Below are 25,547 nucleotides of genomic sequence, written 5' to 3' on the forward strand. Positions count from 1 at the left end.
CTGCAACCAAAGCACACAGGCAGCTGAATAGGCAGCTAATGAAAATGTTAGGGATGAGAAAAGCAGAGGAGTTCATTAAACGTTTTATTAAGCTGTGCAACATAAATGTGCAAATGATTGGCTTCTTATGTGCTTTGCTTAGATTTTATATATTGATTTCTTCACTAAAGTCTAATTCAAATTAATACACAGCCTAAAATACATTTCTTCAAACTTCTACTGCTTAAATGACAATGGCTCATTGCTTTAATGGAAGGAAGCAGGAATAGTGCTGAAGGTTTTTCATTTTAAATCTGAACGATCTGTTTGATCTTTTTTGCCTGTTAAATTTCTGAAAAGTAAAATCAGATGTAAAAAAGGATCACCCGTGCCTAAGTCTTTCAAAAATTATGCAATTCTTAATAGATGCGGAACTGTAGATTTATATGCAGTATTCCTAGTCTTTTGTCCGGCTTCAGCAACAGCCACATTATAGCTGCCAGAATTTTAATTTACAACAAAAGAACCCTGAATCAAACAACTCTGCAGCTTCATTTTGTATGCCTGATTTATAGCGTCACGTTTCCAGTAACACCTCAGACTTTTTCTATCAGCACTGAGTCATTAGTTTGTTGGAGAAATGGCCATCCCTGCTCTTATCATTTACAATGGGTTATATGGGCCTAGACAATGATATACAGCCTCGGCAGAAGCTTTTCACACATACAATCTACCGGTAGATCTCCTAGGGGAAGAGAGAGACTATTCCTCAGCTTTTCCAGGCTTAACCAGAGACAGACCATACAGGCTGTGCTCTATAAAAGCTTAGCTGTGTCCATTAAACTGCCAATACAATCTTCCATTCATTGACAAGTGTAAAGGGACAGAGCACTTAAAGCAGGAAACGCTTAAGAAAAGTTACCTGTGCCAAAATGGATCATTTTATATAACAATCAACCAAAAGATAACCTAAGAAGCACAGATAAGCTGTATATTACCATGCTGTTACCATGTTGTCTATCATACCCTAATCGACTTGTCATGAAAATGCATTGGTTTCATTATTCATGATACGTTCCCAAAGTAAACACAATACCCATCTTGGACACAAAAGGTTTTTTTCCTATCTCGGTTTCTCAGATTTTGTAATCATGACAAATTACAAGCAATAGTGCGGCTTCAGCTTATTGTTAATCTATGAGAGTAATTACAGTCCTGTTGTTGCCGGAGGGCTAAATCATTGGAAGCCTTTTACAAGCATAATTAAGGTTATGAAATTAAAACTGTGTCATTCCTTCCAAACATGCAGTCATAGAGGAATACCGTAGGCTTAGTATTCTTGGGGCATTTTCCATTTTAAAATAAAATTAGAACTTGATGTTCTATGGTCTACATAGCTTAATTGTTTTTAAATTGGTGTCATGATTTCCTTGCGTGGGCATTAATCAGCAGTTTCAAACGTCAAACTGAACACTAGAAATTACACAGTGGAAGGCAATAAAAAACAAGCAGTTCACAATTGTTATTTTCAAGAGGACAAGCTAGACAATGGCAGCCTTTTTGCATTACAAACTGCATCAACCAGACATGTGGAATCACTGGATTAAGCTTGCTTGATGTGTTTCTCTATTGAAAGAACCTTCCACCAGGCTTTCAAAAAATATGCATAATGAAATGATTAGTAAGATATAAATGAAATTATACGTCAATCAGAATGATTTGTGCTTCCTCACAGACAGCTATTAAATGAGATTGTTATGAATACACAGCAAAATCTGGAGTTAAACAAAAATGTGTGAAAGTGTTAAAATGTCTGAGTTTATTCTCCAAGTTAGACTTCAAGTTGAGTTGAGGGAAACTCTTTGGTGGTGTAGTATTTAGAGTTTATTCCGAGGTGTTGAGGAGTGTGACTGAGCATCATTTATTTGCATAATGGGTGTGTCCCCAATCCTAGCTTACCATCAGTGTGTACTCTTATATATATATATATATATATATATATATATATATATATATATATATATATATATATATATATATATATATATATATATATATATATTACTTTAGCTAAATCAAAAAAGATGTACTGGTTGGATATGAACTCCCTCAAAGCTTTAAAACAAAATAATTCAGTGTATTTTTTCTCAAAAAGTTGAGCAAAGTGGAGAAAAGTTGGGGTTCCCCCTTTATCAGTCGCACATGGGGCATTAATTAGTGTGACACCACGCCTTAAAGCCTCATGTTTTCCCGGGCAATTCACAGTCACATGGTGAATGCTGAACTGGTAAGAGCTGTTTCCACACTCTCTCCATTAAATAACCCTCTTTTATCAGCTTAGAGCTCTATAAACTTTATAAATCTACAGCAGGAGGTAGAATAACTTCAGAGTGAGGCTCTGCTGCTGTTTTTTTCTGAGAACACAGCGTATATAGTGTTTTTAAACCCAGCTTTTGTATATATTGTTTTTGCTATATGCAGGAGAGGGAGAGAGGGTGTGTGCCTGACTGCGTGCGTGCGTGCGATGTTAACTCTGCTCCAGGTCTTGTGCTCAGTTCCAGCAATAAAGGAGAAATCTGACTGTCCATTGTGTTGTGGCTCATCCTTGGCTGTTTGAACGTATTTACGTCTGCTACACATACATAACCTAAAAGATCCCCTCACCCATTACTTGGAGGGGTGTTTAGATGTTGTTTTCATTTTTCCTTTAGTTTCTAAAATAAATGGGTCTCAGTCCACAAGATTCTTTCACTTTAAGTGTCTAATCTGTATCTCCCAGTTTGTCCAGAAATGCATGTATAAAGTACTGTATATCCTTTTACTGCTGGTTCAAAGTGTGAATTAGCCTACACATCCACAATCAATACTCACATAAAGCTTCTTTAAAGCAAACCAAACTCAACGAAAACTCAACAGGATACAATGAAGGCCTTGTTATTTGTGCATCAGTTGCAAATGAGAGACATTAAGGGAAGTCATATTCATTATTGATTGTTCAAGGTAATAACGGTAATTTACTCACAAAATCTCCAAAAAAATGTTTGGAACATGCACACAAGAATAATACATATTTTTCTCAACTTTCGGCTTTTTGGTAAATTGTTAACACATTATCAGTGAATAGATGTTTTCCATATTATTTAAGGAGGATAATGAAAGGTAGATCAGATGGCTAATTGATGTCACTGGAGGCAGTTTTTCTTGTTGCTTTCCTAGTTGGCTCCTTTTCAAAGAGTAATGAAAGTTCAGACTCCATGTCCGTACTGACTGACAGCCTCACTAAAACAATGTGATGGGAATTTACACACACAGCTACAGTGTGATAAAAGCAGGAACACTCTATTGTTTTGTGTAGCCTCTCTTTACCTGATTAAGATATAAATTACACTGTTCTCTGTTGTCAATACCTCCAGCACCACAACAGTGATTGTAACGTAAATTGCTCCATCACTGGGTTAAATAAAACAATGATTTGCAGCACAGCAGCTCTTTGCTAATTGTTTATTCTTCTGAACCATTGAAATTTCTCTACAGGCTTTGAAAGAACACAGAAATAAATGAACATTTCATTACAAGGGTATCCCTTGCTAGAAGACATAAAATAACTATGCTTTTGTCAGCATCCATATTAGGCAAAACAATTGGTACAACTTTTATTTCATTTATTTATTTGATAAAAATCTTGAACGTATTTGTTTAGGAAGCCAGTTTACATTTTGGGAGTTTGAATTGTATTCTAATCGAAGGTGATTGAAGTTAAATTATTACATTTTATTTGCACAATAACTCTCAATATCAGTCTAATGTGAATGAATGATGTTTAGGATAAACAAAGCAACTGCCATCAAACTCACATCCTGTCTGGCTCTAACTGCAATAATAAGGATGATTATCCATAGTCCTCCGAGGGGTTAGTGGGAAGACCTAATATATGTTGGATTTCTCACTCTGTGCCTGTGTCTGCTACTAGGATGCCCCCATAATCAGGTTAAACATTACAATGTAGAATAGAACTAGAATAATATGGGACAAAATAAAATAATTCAAAAGGAAACTTTATTGATGCTACCCTGGTAGTCAAATACATTTCTCAATTTAGGGATTGAATAAAATATATTTAAAATTTCTGTCATTCCCTCATTGTTTGTGGAGAAATACATGTCATATTGTTAAAACAGTAAAATTATCTAAATTGCAGTGCAATAGAAATGCAATGTGAGTTAATATTTTTTATGATGAATGACAATCTAGAAGCTTTAGTAAAGTTCATGCCTTCACGTTACTCGCATCAAATTCTAGATTTACAATTTCTCCAGTGTCTACTACCAGGGTGCCCCTAATACAGAGTTTCAGCATTACTATTTTATCTAGTTCTACAATAATAGTTCTAGACTATAAAACAAAATCAGTTGGAAGGAAACTTTAATGATGCTATACTGGTAGTCAAAAGAATGTTTTAGATGCACATCTGTGTCAATTTAGAGAATATGTGTTTAAAAGATCTGTCCCCTCATTTTTAGTAGTCAAATAAATGTCATTCTGTTAATTTATTGAAATTAACTAAATTAATTTGCACAATAACTTTCCAATATGAATGTAATGTGAAAGAAACATGTACAAAATGAATGAGACACAAGAAGATATTCTAAAAGTTAATGCCTTTATGTCACTGGTATTAAACTCAAATCCTGCCTAGCTCTAACTGCAATAATAAGGCTGACTCTGAATAGTCCTCGGAGGGTTAGTGGGAAGGCAGTAATCAATTCTTGATGTACCCAGGCAGTGTCTGCTGCCAGGGTGCCCTATTAAAGCTTTTCAACACCACTATTTGGTATAATAATAGGGGGAAAGAGGAAATCCAGTTGGAGGTAAAGCTTAACAATGTTGCATTGGTAGTCAGTCAGCTTTGTTCTGTTTAGTAAATTTATTTGAAAGATTTATACGTGGATTAATACATGTCATATTGCTCAACTCATTTTTTAATTAAAAAGTGATTTTGTGAAGTGTAGATTTTTTTGCGATATGTAATGTTTTTGCCACGTCGCAAAGAAAATCTGCAGAAAATCTGTAATGTCTGTTTTAGTTTTGTTCATTTATTTTTTGGTGTGTATAAAAACTGTATCTGAGTAATTATTTTAGCTGCCAGCTAATTGTTTCTAGCACTTTTTTCTTAGGTTATTTATCGTTTTTTACAATGAATGTTGTCACAAAGCTTTACAGAAATCTAAGCTTTGCAGAGTCCAAGCCTCTTTTGAGCAAGCCAAAGTCAACAGTGGCAAAGTAAAAGCCCTTTCAGAGTAAGAGGAAGAATCCTTGAGAGTAAGCAAGATTCAAAAGGCTGACACCAGACAGCACAACAAATAGAAGAACAAGAATAACTGGACATAAATACATGGATCCTGGTAATTGAATATTTACTATTCTAATGTTTCAAAACATCTCACTTAACTAGACATTATTTAAAGTTACAGTGCAACATTCACTATGTTTTATTCTTAATCTTAATAATAATTAAATTCCTAGAAAAAGAGTAAATCTGCCCTTCCAAACACACACAGTATAAACAGTAGTAAAAAGTACTGTGCAGAGCCCACACTAAGATCTGGAAAGCATTCAATTAAAATGACAGAAAATACCAAAATAAAGCTGTCATACCTTACACAGTTTCTGATATCTTGGTGATGCGAAAGCAACCCTCTGGACTCTGTGCAGAAAGAACATTACTTTCTGTAGTGAAGACCTCACCATAGTCATTATCCTCTGGCTGCTGGACCTCTGAAAGCTCCTCAGGTATCTCATCGTACAGACAGGGGAGCCACCTGTTTTCTTACTGTCTGTAGTGAGCATGTAATCCCCAAAGTGTCTCCGCCAGTCCACTTCTGCAGCTGAAGGTCATAGGTGAGTGGAAAACAGTGGAAGACAGGCAGAATTCAACTGCAGCAGACAGAAAAACAGAGAAATCCAGCTCAGCAGCAGGGTTGAGCAATGGGCGCAGCAGATAACTTAAAATGAACGGAATACTATTACCACAAGAACAGCAATGATGCCTCCACAGTGCAACAGCCAGTTCCCCTGCCAGCTACTCTCCCTGCTTGAGGATGAAATGTGAATGAGGGAGAGATTTAGAAAGGGAGGGGTGAGGAAAGCACATGGCAAGCCACTCCAGACATCCAGCCTTATGAGAAGTGTGTCCTCAACTTGCCCTTTCTGTCTAGTAATAGTTTTGTGGAAATAGAGATGTCTTTATTGGAATGTCTGGGGACGCTTAATGATAAAGGATAAGCACACATTTTAACTATATTACTCAACACTTTCATCAAATCACAAAACTTGTTTCTGTAAATATTGTTGTGTCTGTGCTGACAAAACCATTTTACTGAGTAGCATTTTGTGAAAGATTTCAAAGAACATGAACTACAAGTGCAAAAGTGTACACATATATTGCCAGTATATAGAAAAAGAATGAGATGCTTGCTTATTTAATGCTTTTTAGGAATTCAGGGGTATTAAAAGGGAAAGATATGCTTTTACTTGAGTAACTGTTTCTACTGTTTCTGGCTTTTTTAAAGCATTGCTGAAAATTGCTGAAAAAACTGTAGCTGCTACACAGTTTAATGCTGAGTTACACCCCTCAATAGTTGACACTTTAGTGACGTTATACGTGGTAAACACAACAGTCAATTCAGAAACACAACCTAAATTCTTCCTCTAAAGACAAAACCAATTACCAGAAGTGGGGTTTGAACCCACGCGGACATATGTCCATTGGATCTTAAGTCCAACGCCTTAACCACTCGGCCATCCTGGTTCACAAAGCTTTATCTACAGTCAGAGACCTGACAGACAAATTAGGGCTAGGGTTAGGGATAGGATCCAATCTGCTTCAGACCAATGAAAACATTTCTGTCTAGTAATAGTTTTGTGGAATTTGAGATGTCTAGGTACGCTTAATGATAAGCACACATTTGTCATATTACTCGACACTTCCCTCCAGAGTTTCCAAAGGACATGCATGAACCACAAGTGCAAAGGGTGTACACATATATTATCAGTATACGGAAAAAATTGATGCCTGCTTATTTAATGCTTTTTAGGAAATCAGAGGTATTCAAAGTTAAGCCTTTGCTGGAACAACTGTTTCTGCTGTCCGAATGAGGCTTTCTGCTAGATTTTAGAGCATTGCTGAAAACTGAATTATTGCATCAATACCCCACCTCATCCCCAACTCCACAAATAACCCCAGAAGTACTGGATGGAGCACCATTGCTCAAGAGAACACAGTTTCACTGCTACACAGCTCAATGCTGGGAGGATTTATACCCCTCAATGGCATGGCATTAGGCATAATGCCTACAGGGTCTTATTTTATCTGCTCCAGAGAGTACTAGTCTGTTAATAGCATTTTTCTTTATGCAAATATTTAATTATATATAGGCTAGTAAACTAAAACATTAATCGTAATTGACATCTTCTGTTCATTATGTCTATTGTCTGCGTGCATTTTAAAATACACAAATATATAACCTAACTGAAGTACTGTGCCACAGATCATTTCCCACTGCAAATTTTAAATGCTCTCCATCATTGGTAAAATTGTCTACAACCTCAGTTCATTATAAAAATTATAAAACCATGTGTCGCTTCTAGAACTTCTACTGCATGACTTACAGTAACACTACGCTTTCAGACCATGTGTAAATTACAATGGACATAGTTTCTTTTTTTTTTATTGTTTTGTTGCACATAACACTAACTGAGACCTGTTGTCCATCAGAAAAGATCACAAGACAGCCAAAAACAAAAACAATAGCTTAGCTCCTCCCACTGCACTGAACAAAAAAATCAGCAACACAGACATTAGGGCATGTCAGCACTACAGAACAAATGAGGCGAAGTAATACAAGCTCCTTTTTACTAATTCTTTGTGATTTACAACAAAAAAATGTTAAATTGATATTTGTATATATATTTATATAAGGATAGTAGTGTCTTATTTTTTTTGTGCATTGCAGACATACAACAGCATTCTTATATATTTCCATCACTAGAAAGTTATTCAGGTCTGAAAGGTTAAAACTTGGCGCTTTGGTGACGTTGCACGAGGTAAACACAACACCCAATTCAGAAACACCATTTCAATTCTTTCTCTAAAGACAAAGCTGATTACCAGGAGTGGGGTTCGAACCCACGCGGACATATGTCCATTGGATCTTAAGTCCAACGCCTTAACCACTCGGCCATCCTGGTTCGCACAGCTTAATCTGACGTCAATTACGTCAAAATAGGGATATGGTTAGGGATAGTCTAGACCAGCGAAAACACCATGTAGAAGGAGTTGGGTCAATGCCAGACCCACCCCTGGGCTTGTGGTTCAGCAGCGAACATTTAAATTTTTATTTTTTAAACGCTGAGACAAGTAAAACCTGGCGTCTAGTGGTAAAACAGTACAACGCCACGGAGGCCTAATGAACAAAGGTTGGAAATTGCTTTTGCCACAGATCTTTTGAAACTTTACAACATGTATTCAGATACATCCCTTTCCCTCTTTAATGAAATAATGGTTTCAATGTAGTTTCAATCAGTTCTAGTTACAATAGTATTTTACACACTGTATTTACATGATAATATGTAAAAAAAAACAGTTTATAGAAATCTAATAGTGTGTTTGTTACTGTTATTTAAAGACACAGTATGACTCTTTTTGCCTTAGTTAAGGTATCTGATAAGCATGTTCAGGTGTCATAAGGTGTAGCAGTCACTGTTTGTAGATCGTGCAGAAACTCAGAAAGTAAAACTGATTACCCGGCGTGGGGTTCGAACCCACGCGGGCATATGTCCAATGGATCTTAAGTCCTACCTGGAACACAAGCGCCGGCTTCCAGCACGCCAATCGTGTCACTGTTCTTCCAAAGCCGCTTCCATTTTTCTCCAATCAGCTCACGGCACAGTGTCCATTTCTTACCAATGAAATCTGCTCCTCAGATAACCCGTCCATTTCTTGCCAATCAAAAACCTTGGCGGGTCTCCATTTCTTGCCAATCAAATCGCAGCGATTGCCTGACGCTCTGTCCATTTTTAACCAATTAAATGTTTCTCCACCACTCCATTTCTGACCAATCAAAATCCATGCCGCCTCTCCTTTTCTTACCAATCACATCCCTTCAACAGTTATAGGTGAAAAAAATGATCTAACTATCTAGTTAGCTGTCTATCTTTTTTGAAAATAGTTTATTTAGCTAGCTAGCTCCGTTGGTAATATTGGAATAATATGGCATCTAAAAAAAAACACCGAGCGATGGGTGATGAGGAGTGGGTGGCCAGGCTAAAGACCTTCGCTGGTACGGGCGTTTGGCCCTCGGAGGCGGGGAACAGGCCAGCCCCGAGGCAAAAGAAATGGCATGAGCTCTATCAAAAGGCAAGCATTAAACACATAATAAATCAAGGCTGCGATGTAGGGATTTTTACGTGTTTAAGATAGTTTTGTAGTTTTATTTGTATAGACAGTCTGAACGGTTTATAGAAACGTGACAAAAGAGACTATTCTACCTATTTGTTTTTATTATTAAACACATTTTCTCAGTGTGTTAATTAATTTGTTATAAATTGTTGTAACAAAGTCATTTTGACGCATCAAACGCGTCTAATACCTATCATGCTTATTAAAATATTATTATTATATTCGTAAACATATCTAATATATACATATTAAGTTCTATTATATATTTAGATTTGCACTGGTTTCTCTAGAACACTGCTCTGAAGGACTCTGAACCATTTGATTATGCATAAACAGTGGAATCCCCCTATAGATTATTCAGTGAGTACCACGTGATTTTAGGTCACACAATATAGAATTAAATTAATGTGTTATACACTTAATGTGTTAATACATTTATACACTGACTGACCATTTCATTTACTATACTGTACATTATGACTAGAGCCCCATAAAGATGGTTATGGGACACATAAATTAAGATGCCAGTTAATACAGTTATACACTGACTGACCATTTCATTTACTGTACTGTACATTAATGACTAGAGCCCCATAAATATGGTTATGGGACACATAAATTAATGCCAGTTAATGCATGTGCCTCACACTTTTGTCCTGTTTGTGACTTTCCTGGCCCCTCAGTGTCTGCCTACAAGCTCACATAGTGTCAATCTACATGTATGTTGTTCTACAGTGGCTAATGAAATCACAAATCAAGTCCAGTAAGAGTATGAAGCCAGAATTCTACATTTTGTAATGATTTATTTAATTACGGCACATACACGTTTTGGTACATTACTGTCCTTTAACAATTGGTTTTAATGCTAGCTACATTACAGCACAATTAACAATGCAGTCAGTAAATTGTCCTATTGGAATTTCTTGCAGATAGAGAAGTGTCCAGCACAGCTCAAACAACAGACGTCAATTTTTGGGGGTCGTCAGAGCTGTGTGTGCGGGTACCACTGTGTAAAGGTGTGGAAATAGGTGGATATAATGAGCAGAAAAGCATGTATTATGTATTTAAGTGATTTTTAATGGTTGTACTTTTTTTTTAATGTATTTCTTTAGACCACTAGTGAACATACATCTACTGTGCCATGCACATCAAGACAACCTGTGTGTTCCAGCCCCTCTTTACCCACACTCACAGTTTCCCAGCGACAAATAGTGAGTGAAGTATTCCCTTCTTACTTTTTATGTTTGTTTTTTACCCTTAAAAAGGGTCTTCTTCAGTTTTTGGTAGACAAATTTTGCTGGAATTATTATTGAAAGAGCGTTCTTACTCAAACCAGTTTTAAGTACTCCCATGTGGTACAATACGATTTTCTTTTTCTGTTCCCAATTAGTGAAATTTCTACATTTCTACTAATTTCTACACATTAATTAATGTATTAATTAATGTAGTCAAATCTCTATCAGTGTAAAATTAAGAAAAACAATGGTCATTATATTTGTATGATCATTTGTATGATCAAATGTTTTTTGCTTTTTTAAAATTAAGATGTTTATATGATACCACTTGGACTAAATTGCTCTAATTTATTTTTCTTTCTTCAGTTTAAACCATCTCGTTTTGGTGGAAAGCATGTCGCTGCAGCAAAACCAGTGCTTAGTCAGGCCAGGCCTCCAACTAAGGTATGGTTTAGTGCATGGGCCACCACTCCGATCTGTAAAGGGCCAGTCAGGGTGTATGTTTTTATTTCAACCAAGCAATGACATGTCCTATATAACCAACTGTTTAAAGGCTGAGACTAGCCGATTAAGCAAGTAGTGCTGCTGGTAGTTTAGAAAGCATACCGGCCAAGATTGGAGAACACTGGTTTAGAGAATGTAAATGTTTGTTATATCATAGCATAATTTGAGCTGTCAGTATAATTCGCTATAAACTGTTGTTGATGTAAAATCTGTTCTCTAGGATCATGCCACTGACACTACTACAGCTGGCCCACCTGCATTCACCAGTCCTGCTGTTGCCAGGGCCACATCCACTGCCCTGCAGCAATCATGCAGTCCCAAGACTTACATCCAGACCACATCCCCTTTTTCCTTGCCTCCTTCTTTATCTACCTCTGCAAGGAGGAAGCCATCCACCTTGTCGATGTCTTCTGTGTCCACCGTTTCTGTAAGTTTCAGTGTCTAAATTAGGATGTGGTTTGTCTTTGTTGCCTTAATATATTTTTAATTATCCCTTTTTTAATGTGTGTATGTGTGAAACAGAGTGAATCCATTACCACCAGCTGTGCATCAGATGACTGCCCCAGTGTGGAAACCACTCTATCCAGTCTTCCCTCTGTTGTACCTGCTGTCCCACCTGTCCCTCAGACTCCTTCTCAATCTCCTGCTCTGTCATCTTCTGGTTTCAATGATTTCTGGTTGCCAGCAGAGATGAAGAAAAACATCCCTCTACAAGACCAGAAATGGATAGCATCCACATTGTGGGGGAATCAGAGACTTAGAAGTGGCCTGAAGCTATGGTATGAGCCACCTACACCAGCTCTGATTTACCATCAGGTGCCCACACCAGATCCCTTCTTCACCCATCGTCTTCTTGTGTGGATGCCATACCACCTGTGGAAGGTCAGGTTGCAGTGCCCAGACTGCGGCAAGCAGCTGACTGGTTGCGGAATCCATAAAAGAGTGCGACATGTCTTGGACATTGACAGATATTACCTGATGGTGACCGAGACTCTCCGTTGCAATTTTTGTAAAGTCACCCATCTGTCAACAAGCAAGACCGTCCTGGACCAACTGGATGTCCCTCACCGGTCAGAGTTCCGAATCATCCTCACACGAAAGTAAGTAGCACCGACTGTCAGTTACATTCTGAGCACAACTTTAAATTTACCTCAGACAAAATTCTACAATAGTTGTCTGTCTTGTTTTGCAGGTATGCTTGTGATATTAGGGTCATCCGTCTGATGAGAGAGAGGACATTGGGGAACAGCTCCAATCGTCTCCTAAAGCAGCTAAAAGAAAATCACAGTGAGGAGTGGTTGATTCGCCTTGCCAGATATTTTGGGGAGTGTGAATCTTTTGTAGCGCATCCCAGCCTTTTTCCTGTGGTTTTTCAAGAGCCCCCAGAGCCGATTGCTGTCCCCACAGAAAGATGGCTTCTTACAGTCTACGGAAAGGACATAATGAGTCGAGTCGACCACATCAAGGCTTCCATTACGTCCATTTTTGGATCCATCTTAAAAATGGACTCCACTAAAAAGGTATTAGATCATTACTGTGTAACATTTAGATAAAATTCCACTCAGGGTTTTTGTGTGTGAAATGCTCTGTTCTAAAGAAATGTGTGGAGTCAGAATTGTTCTTGGCTTTGCTGTTTGAAATTTTATTTGCTTCTAAAATTACCTCTATTTTATGATCAACACACAAAACACTTGTAGGTTTACTGGTGGTTTTGAATAGCAAATGAAATGGCTTTATTTGCACTGCAGATATAACCTCTCCTTTCTATCACCATATGTTAAATCAGTGAGATTCAGTAGGTTTCTCTACTAATTAACAATTCCCATTTAACAATGGCTGATTATTGATGCAATGCAATCTTATGTCCTATTGTTTTGTTAGATCACAAGGAAGCTTGCTGGTCCAGCCAAGGGGACAGCACAGTGGATGACCTCTGTCAGCAACGAGAGAGGTCAAATTCTCATCAGTGTGCTCACTGCGCAAGAGGGGCCAGGATTGGATGCAATGGTCAAAGGTCTCATCAAGAGATACTCCCAGGCAGCCATGGTGCCACCAAAGCTCTTGTATGTGGACTCTGGCTGCTGCAAGGACACAGGTGGGCAGACTAAACTGGAGGAGAGGTTTAGCGGTTGGCCAGACCTCACTGTCAGACTGGACATCTACCATTTTATGAGGCGCCTGGCTGTCGGTTGTACCACTGACGCTCATCCTCTGTACCCCACGTTCATGGCCCGACTGTCCTCGTGCATTTTTGAATGGGACCCAAATGATGTTGCCTTGCTGCGCTTGGCAAAGAGGAAACAGCTTAAAAAAGAGGGTGTTCCTGGGGTGACCAGTGCAATGGTGGACAGGAACATCACAAAAGATGAGCTGGCCCAGTACTGCAGACGAAGGACACGGGGTGAGGAGACCACAATCCTCCTCATTCAAACACTCCTGCAGGAGCTGATGGGAGAGAAGGGCAGAGACCAAATGGGTGTCCCTTTGTTGGACAATGTCAGAATGGAGCACATATGGCGTGTGCAGCAGAGGCATGTAAAGTGCATTCAGGATGTACCAGGTGTACCACTGTACACTGACATAGGGAACACCACAGTGGAAGGCATTGTACTAACCAGGTACAGATGTGCAAGAGGCTCTACATCCCTGGAATCCTTCCACCTGCACCTCAACAGATTCATCCCAGGTGAGTTGTGGCAATATAATTAAAAGACATTTACTGTTAGCAAAGAACAAATTAGCATTGCGATGGTTAAACTGTTTGATTAAAATGTATGTGTATTTTTAAGGTACACAGGCCAACAGTCTCAACTTTCAGCTGTACCTGTTGGAGGGTCTTAACAGGTGGAATCATAACAGGAGTGTGGAGTCTGTGGCATCCAAACCTCCCTCTTTTCTATGTTATTCTGGGGACCTGCTTCACAGTGTGAACAACAGCTCTCTGAAAGTGCTTGGGCGGAGGTTTGTCCCATCCTTTCAGCCACCCACACAGTACACTGGTAAGTTATTCTGAACTTAAAACACTCCAAACTGTTTAATGTCAAAGTATTTATGTTACCCAGCTCAAGGTCCATTCTCTTAATTTAACATGTTATTGAGCTTGTTTTAAGTTATACTATTTGCAGAGTAACAACCCAACTTTATCTTATTTTACATCAACCATTCAAGATACATCAATGTTTGTACTATTTATTAAAGAGAAGTTCCATCAGAAATAAAAGTAGATTAGTTCAACAAGCAGTCCCAAATGTAAAATGCCAAATGTTATGTTTCAAGTCCAAGTAACTGAAGACAATGTGTATATATTTTTTTAAATATCCAAATCTTAACACAACTCTGGTTCCTGTGTATTTGTTCCTACAGGAGAATTAATTGGTATCGACTACTTGTATGAGCAGACTGGGCACTCTTTTCCAGAGATGGAGAAGGAAACTGAAGAGACAGATGAGTTATTAGAGGACATTGCCTTGGAGTATGAACACCTAGATGAGGGTTTTGATGAGCCTGTGTTTCCCATCCTGGATAACATTTTAGCTGATCCATTGGCTGCTACCATCACCATCCCAGCTGTGACCTCACCCTCCATTGGCCTTCTGCTTGTGCCACCATCAGAACAAACATCTGTGCTCTCACAGTATCCACCATCACCTCTGCTGCCTGCTACTCACATTTCTTCTCCCTCACCACACCAGTGTTCTGTACCACCTGTTGCTCCACTTACACAGTCCTCTGCCTCCTGCGTGGCTCCTCCTGCCCTCACACAGTCCTCTGCCTCCTGCGTGGCTCCTCCTGCCCTCACACAGTCCTCTGCCTCCTGCGTGGCTCCTCCTGCCCTCACACAGTCCTCTGCCTCCTGCGTGGCTCCTCCTGCCCTCACACAGTCCTCTGCCTCCTGCGTGGCTCCTCCTGCACTTATACAGTCCTCTGCCTCCTGCGTGGCTCCTCCTGCACTTATACAGTCCTCTGCCTCCTGCGTGGCTCCTCCTGCACTTATACAGTCCTCTGCCTCCTGCTTGGCTCCTCCTGCCCTCACACAGTCCTCTGCCTCCTGCGTGGCTCCTCCTGCCCTCACACAGTCCTCTGCCTCCTGCGTGGCTCCTCCTGCCCTCACACAGTCCTCTGCCTCCTGCGTGGCTCCTCCTGCCCTCACACAGTCCTCTGCCTCCTGCGTGGCTCCTCCTGCCCTCACACAGTCCTCTGCCTCCTGCGTGGCTCCTCCTGCCCTCACACAGTCCTCTGCCTCCTGCGTGGCTCCTCCTGCACTTATACAGTCCTCTGCCTCCTGCGTGGCTCCTCCTGCCCTCACACAGTCCTCTGCCTCCTGTGTGGCTCCTCCTGCCCTCACACAGTCCTCTGCCTCCTGCGTGGCTCCTCCTGCACTTATACAGTCCTCTGCCTCCTGCGTGGCTCCTGCTCCAGTTGCACAGATGTCAGCGTCCTTCATGCCCCTTGCTCCACTTGCGTCAGTCTCTGCCACCACCGATGCCACTACAGAGGAGCCTGTAGAGCAACTGGTAAGCAAACAGTTACTTCACACTGAGAAAATAAGCTATCAATTCTATAAAAATTGAGTAAGAAATATTTATTAATGTGGTTTGCATTTGCTCTTTCTCAACCATCACTAATCTTAATGGGTTTATTTGTTATTGCAGGCTGTAGATGACCATAACATACCTGGGATGGACCGTGTGGACAGCCTTGCTGAGTACCTAGTGGGTCTTCGCAGTGAAACAAGTCTGATAATAACCAACCAACAGGCTAGTACCATTATAGGCCTTTGGCAAAATTTGCTACCATATGACCAGCAGCGTGTAGCTTTTGCTGCTCGTTATCAGGACCGGCTCACCACAGGCAGGTTCAGGTCACCAAAGAAAAAAAGAGAGTTTACCCCTGGTGTGGAGAGCCTAAAACGCTGCATTCTGAGCTCCTCTGGTTCTCCTGCCCAGTGGCCAGACTGTTGCCGTCTGTTGGAAGCCATTTTTGTCAAGCTCTGTGGAATACACAGGAGCCCAAAAAAACAAGGGCAGGTGACTTTGTCAAGGTGGGCTTTGATTCTAAAAGACTACAGCAAAATCCGACAGCTTATCCTGGGTAATGGTGCTGTTATGCAAAGCACCACTCTTCAGCTAGTGGAAGTCAACTCAACCACCCTGAACCAATGGTACAACAAACGAGTCAAGAAACAGGATGTTCAGTTAGTGCTGCAAGGGATAAACCTGCCATCTTCTGTCCCTGTTGCCACTGAGCCTCTTCAGCCTGCAAATCTTCGCCCTGCTGTTGCTCCTCCACCACCAGGTGTTCAACATGTGTACCACTTGCCACAAAGCACAGTAGGGCAGGCAAAGTGTAAAAAACGAGCTGCATCAACAGATGACCACTTCTTACCACCTTCTGCACGTCAGAAGATGTGTGCTCAGAGGAAACTTTTTCCAAAGCCTTCAACTGTCCCGTCTTCTCAAACATTTTCTCTGCAAACCACTACAACTTTAAGTCAGCCAGCAGTGATATTTAAGCCTTCCCCTCCTTTGTCTTCCATTTTTACCATACCTGTATCCTTCCCTGTCTCGTCTGTGAGTACTGTTGCCCAGACAACAGCTACAACAGCTTCATCGGTTGCACCAACCCCATCCATGTGTACTACAAAGAAATCCACATCCAAGGCCAGGTTTAATAAAAGGAGAGTGGAGGCAAACTCCTGTCGCAAGTGTGGGCAGTTCAGAACTGAGACAACAGGGCACAGTCAGTATAAAGGGAAAATATATTGCCCTAATACAGAGACAATGTCTCGGGAAAAGTGGCTTGAGGAGACAAAAAAGAGAAAAGCTGACCATACCTAAACACTGTACATTTAACTGTATTTTGACCATACCTAAACACTGTACATTTAACTGTATTTAGTTTGTTTGTTTTTTTGTTGTTGTTGCGGACAATTTTTCTCTCCGTCATGTTATTTATAGAGTAAAATAAGCTGGACTCCTAACATTTTTTGTTAAATGTTTGATAATGTCTCTGTTGGTTAAAATAATTACACTTTTGCATGTAAATTCAAATAAATTTCCTTTGAAATTCAGTTAGTTATTCAAGTCTCTTGTTTGTAAAAAAAAAAACATATTATAAAAACCAACTGCAAGTATATAAAATGTTGTGGTATCTGTTATACTATATAAATATTGTAGTATACCTGTTATGCTATAAAGAATATTGTAGTATACCTTTTACACTATCTAAATTATTGTGGTATACCCCTTTATACTATATACAATATTGTGGTACACCTCTTATACTATGGAAAATATTAAGGTATACCTTTAAAATATATAAAATATTGTAGCATCTGTTTTACTATGTAAAATATTGTGGTATACCTGTTATACTATATAAAACGTGGTGTACCTGTTATACTATATACCACGCTGTGACATACCTGTTACACTATATAGAACACTGTGGTATACCTGTTAGACTATATACAACGCTGTGGTATACCTGTTACACTATATACAATACTGTGGTATATCTGTTACATACAACGCTGTGGTATCCCTGTTACACTATATACAACGCTGTGGTATACCTGTTACACTATATACAACACTGTGGTATACCTTTTACACTATATAGAACATTGTGGTATACCTGTTTTACTAATTTATAATATAATAATTATATTATAAATTAATTAAATAATAAATTAACAGTAAATTAAGATTGGTGTATGGGAAAACATTTGTTTAAATGCCTTTTAAGTTTCAGTTAATTTTAGTTACATTTAAAATCTAAGCTGCTGTTCTTTGATAGCACACCGGGATTTGAACTCGCGACCTTTGTATCTGCCCCGATCTTCCCTTTAGCTCAGAAAATGACAATAATAATAAAAATAGAAACATATTCAACGAAATAAACACCGCAGTTTTTTTAAAGAGGCAGAAACAATTCATTTTTCAGTTTTTGCTCGATGGTTAACTTTTCTTTTTCTCGCTTTCTTTCCTTTTCCCTTCTTCCTCCTTCTTCCCCCTTCTTCCCTCCATTTTTTCTTCTTCCCACGGGAAAGCAGACTATTGTTCCCCAGCTTTGGCGCAACGCTTTAACCACTCGGCCACCATAGTACGCACGATCTATTCGCGTGTGTGTGGGTGTAGGTGTGTTTGTATGTATGTATGGACCTTAAAACAAAAATATAACAGTCACTCTGGTATATACAAAATATACCTAGTTCCTACAGTTTGGCAGACTCTAGGCATTGTAGCGGTGAACTTTTCGAGGTAATCGGATGTGATTTTACCCAATGCCTTCTGTAGCTTCTCCCACAACATGAATTGGTTTGATGGAGTCTTCCTCAGTACCATACCGTTAAGCTGCTCCCACAACAGCTCAATAGGGTTCAGATCCGGAGACTGTGCTGGCCAGTCTATTACAGTCAGAATTCCGGCTGACTTCTTATTTCTAAATTTCAGAAGACAAAACCAAATTGTCATAAGTCATAAGCATAAAAACATGACACGCTTTCTGGAAAGCCGCTAAATGATCCGCTCTACAGGCACCCTCAAACAATATATTACATTCACTCTGTTATTAAAAATATGTAATAAGGTCTCACGTTGTCCACATTGAGTTCTTGAGGGGAAACTCTCCTCAGAACAAGGGCAAATCAGCGCTTACTACGAGGGAGAGGAGTGAACTCTACTGTCTCAGACCTCACTTGCTCCGTAGCTCACTTGTAACTCTCTATTTTAGCAATAAATTTATATGGCTCTTTAGGACTGTTAAAGCGCTTAGTTCCCACTTTTGTTTGGATCCTCAGAGTTGCTGGATATATCATGGCAAAGGACACGTTCCGTTCATGTAGCACTTTCTCACAGTTTAAACCACATTATGCTAATAAGTTTAGGTTTGTGTGTTAAAACATTCAACCTACCTGACTGTTCATCTTCATTAAGTGGCACATATTACAGACTGGTTTTATATTTGTCGCCGAAATAAAGCCTGTCATCTAGTGGTGAAACAAAGTAACGCTACGTAGGCCTAAACCCAAAAGGCTGGAAATATCATTTGCCACAGATCAGATCTTTTGATCTATCCTCACCCTTGCGCAGGGTATCTCCAACACAGTGGAGCAACACCAGCAGATGACATGTCTCCCCAAATCATTGATGATTGTGGAAACTTTACAGTAAACCTCAAGCAGTTTGGACTGTGTACCTCTCCACTCTTCCTCCAGACTCTGGTTCCTGGATTTCAAAATGAAATGTAAAATTTACTGATGATGGTTTGGAGAGCCGCTTGTGTTGGTCCACTGTGTTAAGTCACTGCAGCATCTTACAGCACTTCATGCTTCCTCTGCTGACAACTTTTATGGAGATGCGGATTTAATTTTCAAGCAGGTCTTGGCACACTGCCAAAAGTATCAATTGGTCTTATTTAATATTCAAATTTCCTGAAGGGGGTTTGGGTTTTCATTAGCTGTAAGACATAATCATCAACAATAAAATAAACTAAAGCTCAAAATAGATTAGTCTGTGTGTAATACATCTATATATGCGTTTCGCATTTTGAACTGAATTACTAAAATAAAGTATTTTTATTTTTATTTTTACCAGATGCACTAGTATACTGTTTTTATATGCTAATATTTGAAAAACAGTGTTAGGTGTTATGTTGGTATGTGAGTTTGGCACTGTTTTTTTAGGACATGATGTGAATCTTGTGGACTTATTTAACTAATTTGATAAAATATTTAGGTGCAATAAGGTGTAGCAGTCAGTTTCAAAATAACTCTTTTTTTTCTAATTTGGTTTACTGTGATGCCAATTGTGTAAGTTATTGACACTGTCTTCAGTATTTCTGATAACAAAACATATTCCTATTTTGCGGATGTACAGATCTTTTAAATATATGTGTACCAAATATCTCACCCAGAAAGTAAAGCTGACTACTAGGAATGGGGTTTGAACCCACATAGAATGTCCATTGGATCTTAAGTCCAACACCTTAACAACTCTTTCTCTCTTATATATTTTATTATTTTATATGTACTAATTTATTTAGCTATTTTGGGGGTGTTGTAATTTCAGGTAATTTGTAAATATATATTTTTATATACTACTCTGCTCTCTCTCCTAACTGTTAGCAAATACATTTTGACCATCAGTGCCTAAATTTTGCATGCTACTGTACATACACCCATGAATTAACTGGTACAGAACGTGGTGCAGGAATGTATCTTGGAGCAATTTCTAAACAACTACAGATTCCAACACAATCAGTTTAAACATCTATAAGGAAATTTGTTTTTGGCAGATATAGGAACTTTACCAAACTCTGGGACAAGACCAAAACTGTCATGCAGCTGAGAAGAAATTGATTTGATTGGGAAAATTACCAAAAGCAAGAAACACAAACAAATAACTTAACTGAGCTCTGCCAATTCCGTAAAGAACAGTGATCAAACTTTCAGCCACAATTCTGTGAGTAGCATGTTGATGGCCATCACCAAAAGCATCTAGGTAATTACTGTTCTGTCAAGAACAGGGTGAAATGAGTATGCAGTCTGTAATTATAAAACTACAAAATCATCCCATATGCCCAAGTGGACCTGTGTAGTGGAACTGCTTGTAAATGTTATTTGGCTATATCATTTGGCTATGTCATTAAATGTTAAGACTAGGATAAAAGTACTATGTTTTGAAAATATCACTGTTTACATACCACATGAAATAATAAAAAAAATAATAATAAAATAATCAGTATAGGCATAACGTGTCAGTATCAAAAAAAGGGAACCACTGTTAATATTTATGCTATTTCTCTTTTCGTATCTGTGTAACATTCAAAATTTTTAGTACAACATTTCTTACAGCACCAGACACCATTACACTATTTCAGAAACCCCTGTTGATGCAACACTAAGTATTGCACTTCTCAAACATTGGTTAAAAAAAGGAAGTGAGAATAGAGAAGTTGAAAGATGCAAATTATTATTTTACAACACAAGACAGTGAAACTACTTTATAACAGTTAAACACTTTATTAAATTAATTACAAACAATAAAATATTAATAACATACATTATTTATAAGCTGTTTTTTTGTGTCTACTTGACAGAAATAAAAGCTCTTTTTTCCAGCCACAAAACCATTTAAATACTTTTAATCACACTGAAACAAGTATGTATACATTACTGCAGTACATAAGAATGGTTTTAAGCCAGCACAACATTAATGTTCATCAATATTCACACAGTAAAAACAGTGATAAAACACATTATCAAGATAATACGTGTTGTTGCTCTTGTGGTTAAAAAAAAGAAACACTGGGTTTGGTCACACCTATCGAGCTTAGGCCACCGGCATACAGCTTTTTATATGCCAAGCATGAGGAAGTCATTAAAATGCACAAAGAAAGAGGTAAAAAAGGTTAAATGTTCAGGCCTGTAAACCACACAACCCTTCTGCAAGAACAGTAACTTGCTGCTTTGCACATGAATGCTCAACTGCACAGTTAACTGTTCTTTAAAGCCACTGTGCCGTCTGTGAACAGGCCTGTTGTTGTGAAAGGCATGATTGTGAAAGGGCAAGGCATGAAAAGGTGCTGAACAATATTATTCATCATTTATTGCAACACGGAAAGCAGCAGCAAAAGAGCTGTCTGCATGGGTGTTTCTTCTTATATTTCACAGCTTTCTTTATCTCAATAGTAGCTTTGCCTACAAATTCCTGTGTAGCAAACACATTGGCCTCAATGTTATTCACCATAGCCCCTTGCTCTTCTACCAGCAGAGCCAGCTGGAAAAAGAGTTCACGAACTTCCCGTATACGGCTCTCTAGTTCCAGGAGCTCCTTGTGGCGGTTCTCAATCTCATTGAGAGCTGAACGGAACGCTCGACCATCGGTGACAAGGTCATCAGAGAACACATTCCACTTCCCAGTCTCAATCATGTCTTCAATCTGGTCCCCAGTCACCTCTTTGCCCATGATCTCTGCCTGCCTTGTAATGCGCATCTTGCAGTTTTCTCTCTGCGCCATCTCAGCATCGTTATACTCGGACATGGCCTCATGGAAGGCCCCGGTTAAAGAGATGTACTGGGAGCGTGCCATGCGCACTAAAGCAGAGTGAGCTCCATGTTTTTCCTCCAGCTCTTTACACAGTGTGTCCATCTGCTGAAGCCTTGCATAGAGTTTCTCCCCTTCTGTTTTGATGTTGCGTGCAATGGCATTAGAGTCACGTTTGATGCTGCTGATGCGCCGGACAGACGTTAGAAACCGAGTGTTCTGTTTGCCCAGCCTCTTCACCTCCATTCGGAGGTGGGCTATTTTTTTGTGCATTGACTGAGCCTCCCGGAACACATCGTCCATCTCGGCCTCACCCTCAAACACCACCGCCAGATGCTCGAGCTCGCCATTGTCTATGTTCTCTCCATTTTCTTTGGAGAGCTGCTCCTCCTGCGAGACTTTAGATTTGACATCATTAAGGTCACACAATCTGTCCTTCATGTCTCCTAAAAACAAGAAAAGAACATCATTAGTTGTACTTAGCTGAAATTCTTGCCACAGTCAAGCCACAAGGTAAAGCTGCTGTTACATAATCAGCTGACTGCAATTATTTGAGCTCATCGCAGCTATTCAGGCTAACCACCATCATTAATACACAGCTGTTAGATTTCACAATCATATTTCTACACAATCAGATTTTTTTTTTGTTATTTTAAAACAAGGTAATTCATTAGCTGACATATTACATATGTTGCAAAAACAGTTCAATATTCTATATTAATATTCAACAGGTCTATACATAGGAGGCATTCAACACCAGGAACACTGTATCAGCTGATAGAACGTGCACAAATGTTTGCAGACACCCCTTCTGAGTAATGCATTCAGTCAACTACTTTAAAGTTGCACCTGTTGGCTCACACAAATGTGCAGTAAGCACACCCAGCTTGTCTTGTCTGAACATGTAGTGAAGAAGACAAAGTACCAGAAAAACACTATAACACAGTACAACCTGTCTTCAGCAATATAACTAGGAAGTAACATGGACAGACAATCAATCAGTCCACTTTAATCTTCAGACATTTTTCAATAATTGAATAAAACAATAAAATTGGAGTGACAGTGCCCAGCATTTGTCTACTAAAATCTCACAATCCTGACATGACTAGGTATTTAAGCTAAAACCTAGACTGATACCTCACTGATCTTACTGTTAACACACATAATACTAATGCTGATGCAGATTTTGGCCTTGTGACTTCTGAGTTGAGATCATAGGCTTCTTGACATGAGTCCTGCGTAGGAGTAAGTTTAGATTAGTCACCAAACCCCTTTGAAATGAAACCCCTTCTCATTGCAAAATGCCCTGGATTACAAAACCATGGCTATACCTTTGGGTTACAGTTATTACTTCTTTTTTCCGTGTAATGGAACTCATGCGTTCATGATGCTTACTTCCTAGACTAAGTATAACCAAATACAGAACCTATGGTGGGTGGGGACTTCCCTTTACTGTATTCTTTACTTAGTAACCAAGGCACCACTAATACGTAATATGCTTTAATCTAACTTTTAAATCTAAAACACACCTTTAGAAAACATTTGACTAATCCTAATGGACAAAAAGAATGTACAAATGTTATAGTGAACTCAAATAAAAGGCTGATAGACGATATCAATGTATATACAGTATATGCTAATGTATAAAATCATTTAATGTACATTTACACACACACACACACACATATATATATATATATACATACACATATATATATATACATATATATATATATATATATATATATATATATATATATATATATATATATGTATATATATATATTAGTTCATTTGATAGGTAGTCCATATTAAAGCTCAGTGATACAGATAGCATAGCAGGTAACAGTGGAGGGGGCTCTCACATCAACTAACAACTATCAGCACGTTTCAAACGTTTAGCACGTTTCAGAGCATAATCAGCCATTGATGTTACATGCTGTCAGTAAAAGCAAACACACCCCAAGCATCAACCTCTATGGCCACGTTTCAAATTAAACTCTTAAACTTAAATAAATTAAAAACTAAAATCAACTCGTAGACCCTTCACCCCACACCACCTCATATTCAAAGGTTTCAAGAAACACCCTAAAACCTTATTAACACAAAGACAACTTCGTTTTTGTGTTAAATTATGAAACAGAAGAATGCTCGAGCAATCTTACCTTATTTCATGATCTGTGGACAATACAGAAACTGCAGAATTAAAACACAACTAAAGAAGGCTTTTTAATCCTCTCTTCACAGCTCTAACATCGTTGCAGGAAACAGCAGACAAGTGACTGGTGGGAGTTTCCGAAAGTAGCAGTGGTGGTTGAATGTTCAGCTCAGCTCAGCCTCGTCGAGACCAGGGTTTGCTCAGCATTACAACAAACTGATCTCTGAGGAAATAAACGTAGGCTAGACTGAGTCACTTCATAATAATCTGGAGCTATAAAAAGCACAAACGAAGGGCAGTTTATAATGAACGCAGTGCATTAATTAGTCTAGCGGTTGCTTTCATAAATACATAAATAAATAAAAAATATTTAAAGTTTTCTGTGTGCTGTGCCTGTCCATGCCGGGTTGCCAGATCAGCCTTCTAAACTCCTCCTCACTCAGGTCCAATCACATTTCTCTTTTGTACCCCTACACCTTGATTTCGAGTGTAACCCTTCCCCTTGGAACAGAATGGCCCATCTATTTTTTAAAGCATAGATGGGATTTAGAGTCACACAGCAATGCAAAAAAATGAATTTTAATAATTATATTTCATGGTAAAGTTTATAGTTAGAGAGTGGGGAGAGATAACAAATGTTATTTTTTCAGTGTTCTAATTATTTATTAATTTATTTTATTTTATTTGCAATTAGGTCAATGAACAAGACAATATGCTTAATAATAAAATGTATTTTAAAGTTATTTTGTGTGCACATTTATACATGGTAGGTTTAACTGTGCTATAGGCAAGGATGATGTTTCTGTGTACTTTGGTACATGCATAGCAAATTTATGTTCCACGAATATCAGAGGCTATCACACTGCTTAGCCCAATCAGCTCTCCTTTCTGCCCCACCCCTAAACCCAAACATCACCCAGTGCCCCTCCCAAACTACTCTTTTAAATTTTTTTTTTTGAGCTGAGCTCAGCTAAAATCAGTGGGTTTATTCCCCCTTTAAAAGGGGAAGGAGTGAAATCATCCCTCAAAGGTTTGGGAAAACCCTTCAAACACCCATTACAGATAAAGCTACAACAGTGGGGCGCTGAAGTTCAGCAACCTAGCTGAAGCAATTAATTATTATTGTTAATTCCTTAATTTATCTGTGATGGGAAACTGAAATTAGC

General features: G+C 38.8%; 3 protein-coding genes and 2 non-coding genes across 6 annotated transcripts; 2 read left to right on the forward strand and 3 right to left on the reverse strand.

Annotated features, from left to right (window-relative positions):
* Nucleotides 1–6,704: 6,704 nt before the first annotated feature.
* Nucleotides 6,705–6,787, reverse strand: trnal-uaa (transfer RNA leucine (anticodon UAA)). Its single transcript has one exon. It is a non-coding gene; the product is annotated as a tRNA-Leu (tRNA).
* A 1,356-nt stretch (nucleotides 6,788–8,143) lies between these two features.
* On the reverse strand, nucleotides 8,144–8,226 carry trnal-uaa (transfer RNA leucine (anticodon UAA)). The gene has a single exon. It is a non-coding gene; the product is annotated as a tRNA-Leu (tRNA).
* A 1,349-nt stretch (nucleotides 8,227–9,575) lies between these two features.
* LOC125781126 (uncharacterized) lies at nucleotides 9,576–13,734 on the forward strand. Of its 2 annotated transcripts, XM_049464250.1 has the most exons (7): nucleotides 9,578–10,452; nucleotides 10,549–10,647; nucleotides 11,038–11,115; nucleotides 11,396–11,602; nucleotides 11,698–12,275; nucleotides 12,368–12,462; nucleotides 13,065–13,734. In XM_049464250.1, the coding sequence occupies exons 4-7, from the start codon at nucleotides 11,579–11,581 to the stop codon at nucleotides 13,103–13,105; spliced, it is 738 nt and encodes a 245-aa protein (XP_049320207.1). In that variant the 5' UTR covers nucleotides 9,578–10,452; nucleotides 10,549–10,647; nucleotides 11,038–11,115; nucleotides 11,396–11,578; the 3' UTR covers nucleotides 13,106–13,734. The 2 variants fall into 2 exon arrangements, with proteins under 2 accessions (XP_049320206.1, XP_049320207.1); XM_049464249.1 differs by having other exon boundaries at nucleotides 9,576–10,452; nucleotides 12,368–13,734.
* A 1,872-nt stretch (nucleotides 13,735–15,606) lies between these two features.
* On the forward strand, nucleotides 15,607–17,033 carry LOC125781125 (uncharacterized). The gene is made up of 2 exons (XM_049464248.1): nucleotides 15,607–15,689; nucleotides 15,828–17,033. The coding sequence occupies exons 1-2, from the start codon at nucleotides 15,618–15,620 to the stop codon at nucleotides 17,010–17,012; spliced, it is 1,257 nt and encodes a 418-aa protein (XP_049320205.1). The 5' UTR covers nucleotides 15,607–15,617; the 3' UTR covers nucleotides 17,013–17,033.
* Nucleotides 17,034–21,176: 4,143 nt separating this feature from the next.
* On the reverse strand, nucleotides 21,177–24,794 carry stx11a (syntaxin 11a). The gene is made up of 2 exons (XM_007251961.4): nucleotides 24,389–24,794; nucleotides 21,177–22,669 (listed from the first exon to the last, which is right to left on the reverse strand). Exon 2 carries the CDS (start codon nucleotides 22,662–22,664, stop codon nucleotides 21,780–21,782), a length of 885 nt encoding a protein of 294 aa, XP_007252023.2. The 5' UTR covers nucleotides 22,665–22,669; nucleotides 24,389–24,794; the 3' UTR covers nucleotides 21,177–21,779.
* Between the last annotated feature and the right edge of the window lie 753 nt (nucleotides 24,795–25,547).

Source organism: Astyanax mexicanus, chromosome 14, assembly GCF_023375975.1.
Source record: "Astyanax mexicanus isolate ESR-SI-001 chromosome 14, AstMex3_surface, whole genome shotgun sequence".
Taxonomy (NCBI): domain Eukaryota; kingdom Metazoa; phylum Chordata; class Actinopteri; order Characiformes; family Acestrorhamphidae; genus Astyanax; species Astyanax mexicanus.

Excerpts from the sequence above, each read along its gene's own strand:
- stx11a (XM_007251961.4), bottom strand. The coding sequence starts at position 22,664 with ATGAAGGACAGATTGTGTGACCTTAATGATGTCAAATCTAAAGTCTCG.
- LOC125781125 (XM_049464248.1), top strand. The coding sequence starts at position 15,618 with ATGCCCCTTGCTCCACTTGCGTCAGTCTCTGCCACCACCGATGCCACT. Across the intron at positions 15,690-15,827 it reads AGGAGCCTGTAGAGCAACTG|GCTGTAGATGACCATAACAT; the intron begins GTAAGCAAACAG and ends TTGTTATTGCAG.
- LOC125781126 (XM_049464249.1), top strand. The coding sequence starts at position 11,579 with ATGTCTTCTGTGTCCACCGTTTCT. Across the intron at positions 11,603-11,697 it reads CTTCTGTGTCCACCGTTTCT|AGTGAATCCATTACCACCAG; the intron begins GTAAGTTTCAGT and ends TGTGTGAAACAG. Across the intron at positions 12,276-12,367 it reads CGAATCATCCTCACACGAAA|GTATGCTTGTGATATTAGGG; the intron begins GTAAGTAGCACC and ends CTTGTTTTGCAG.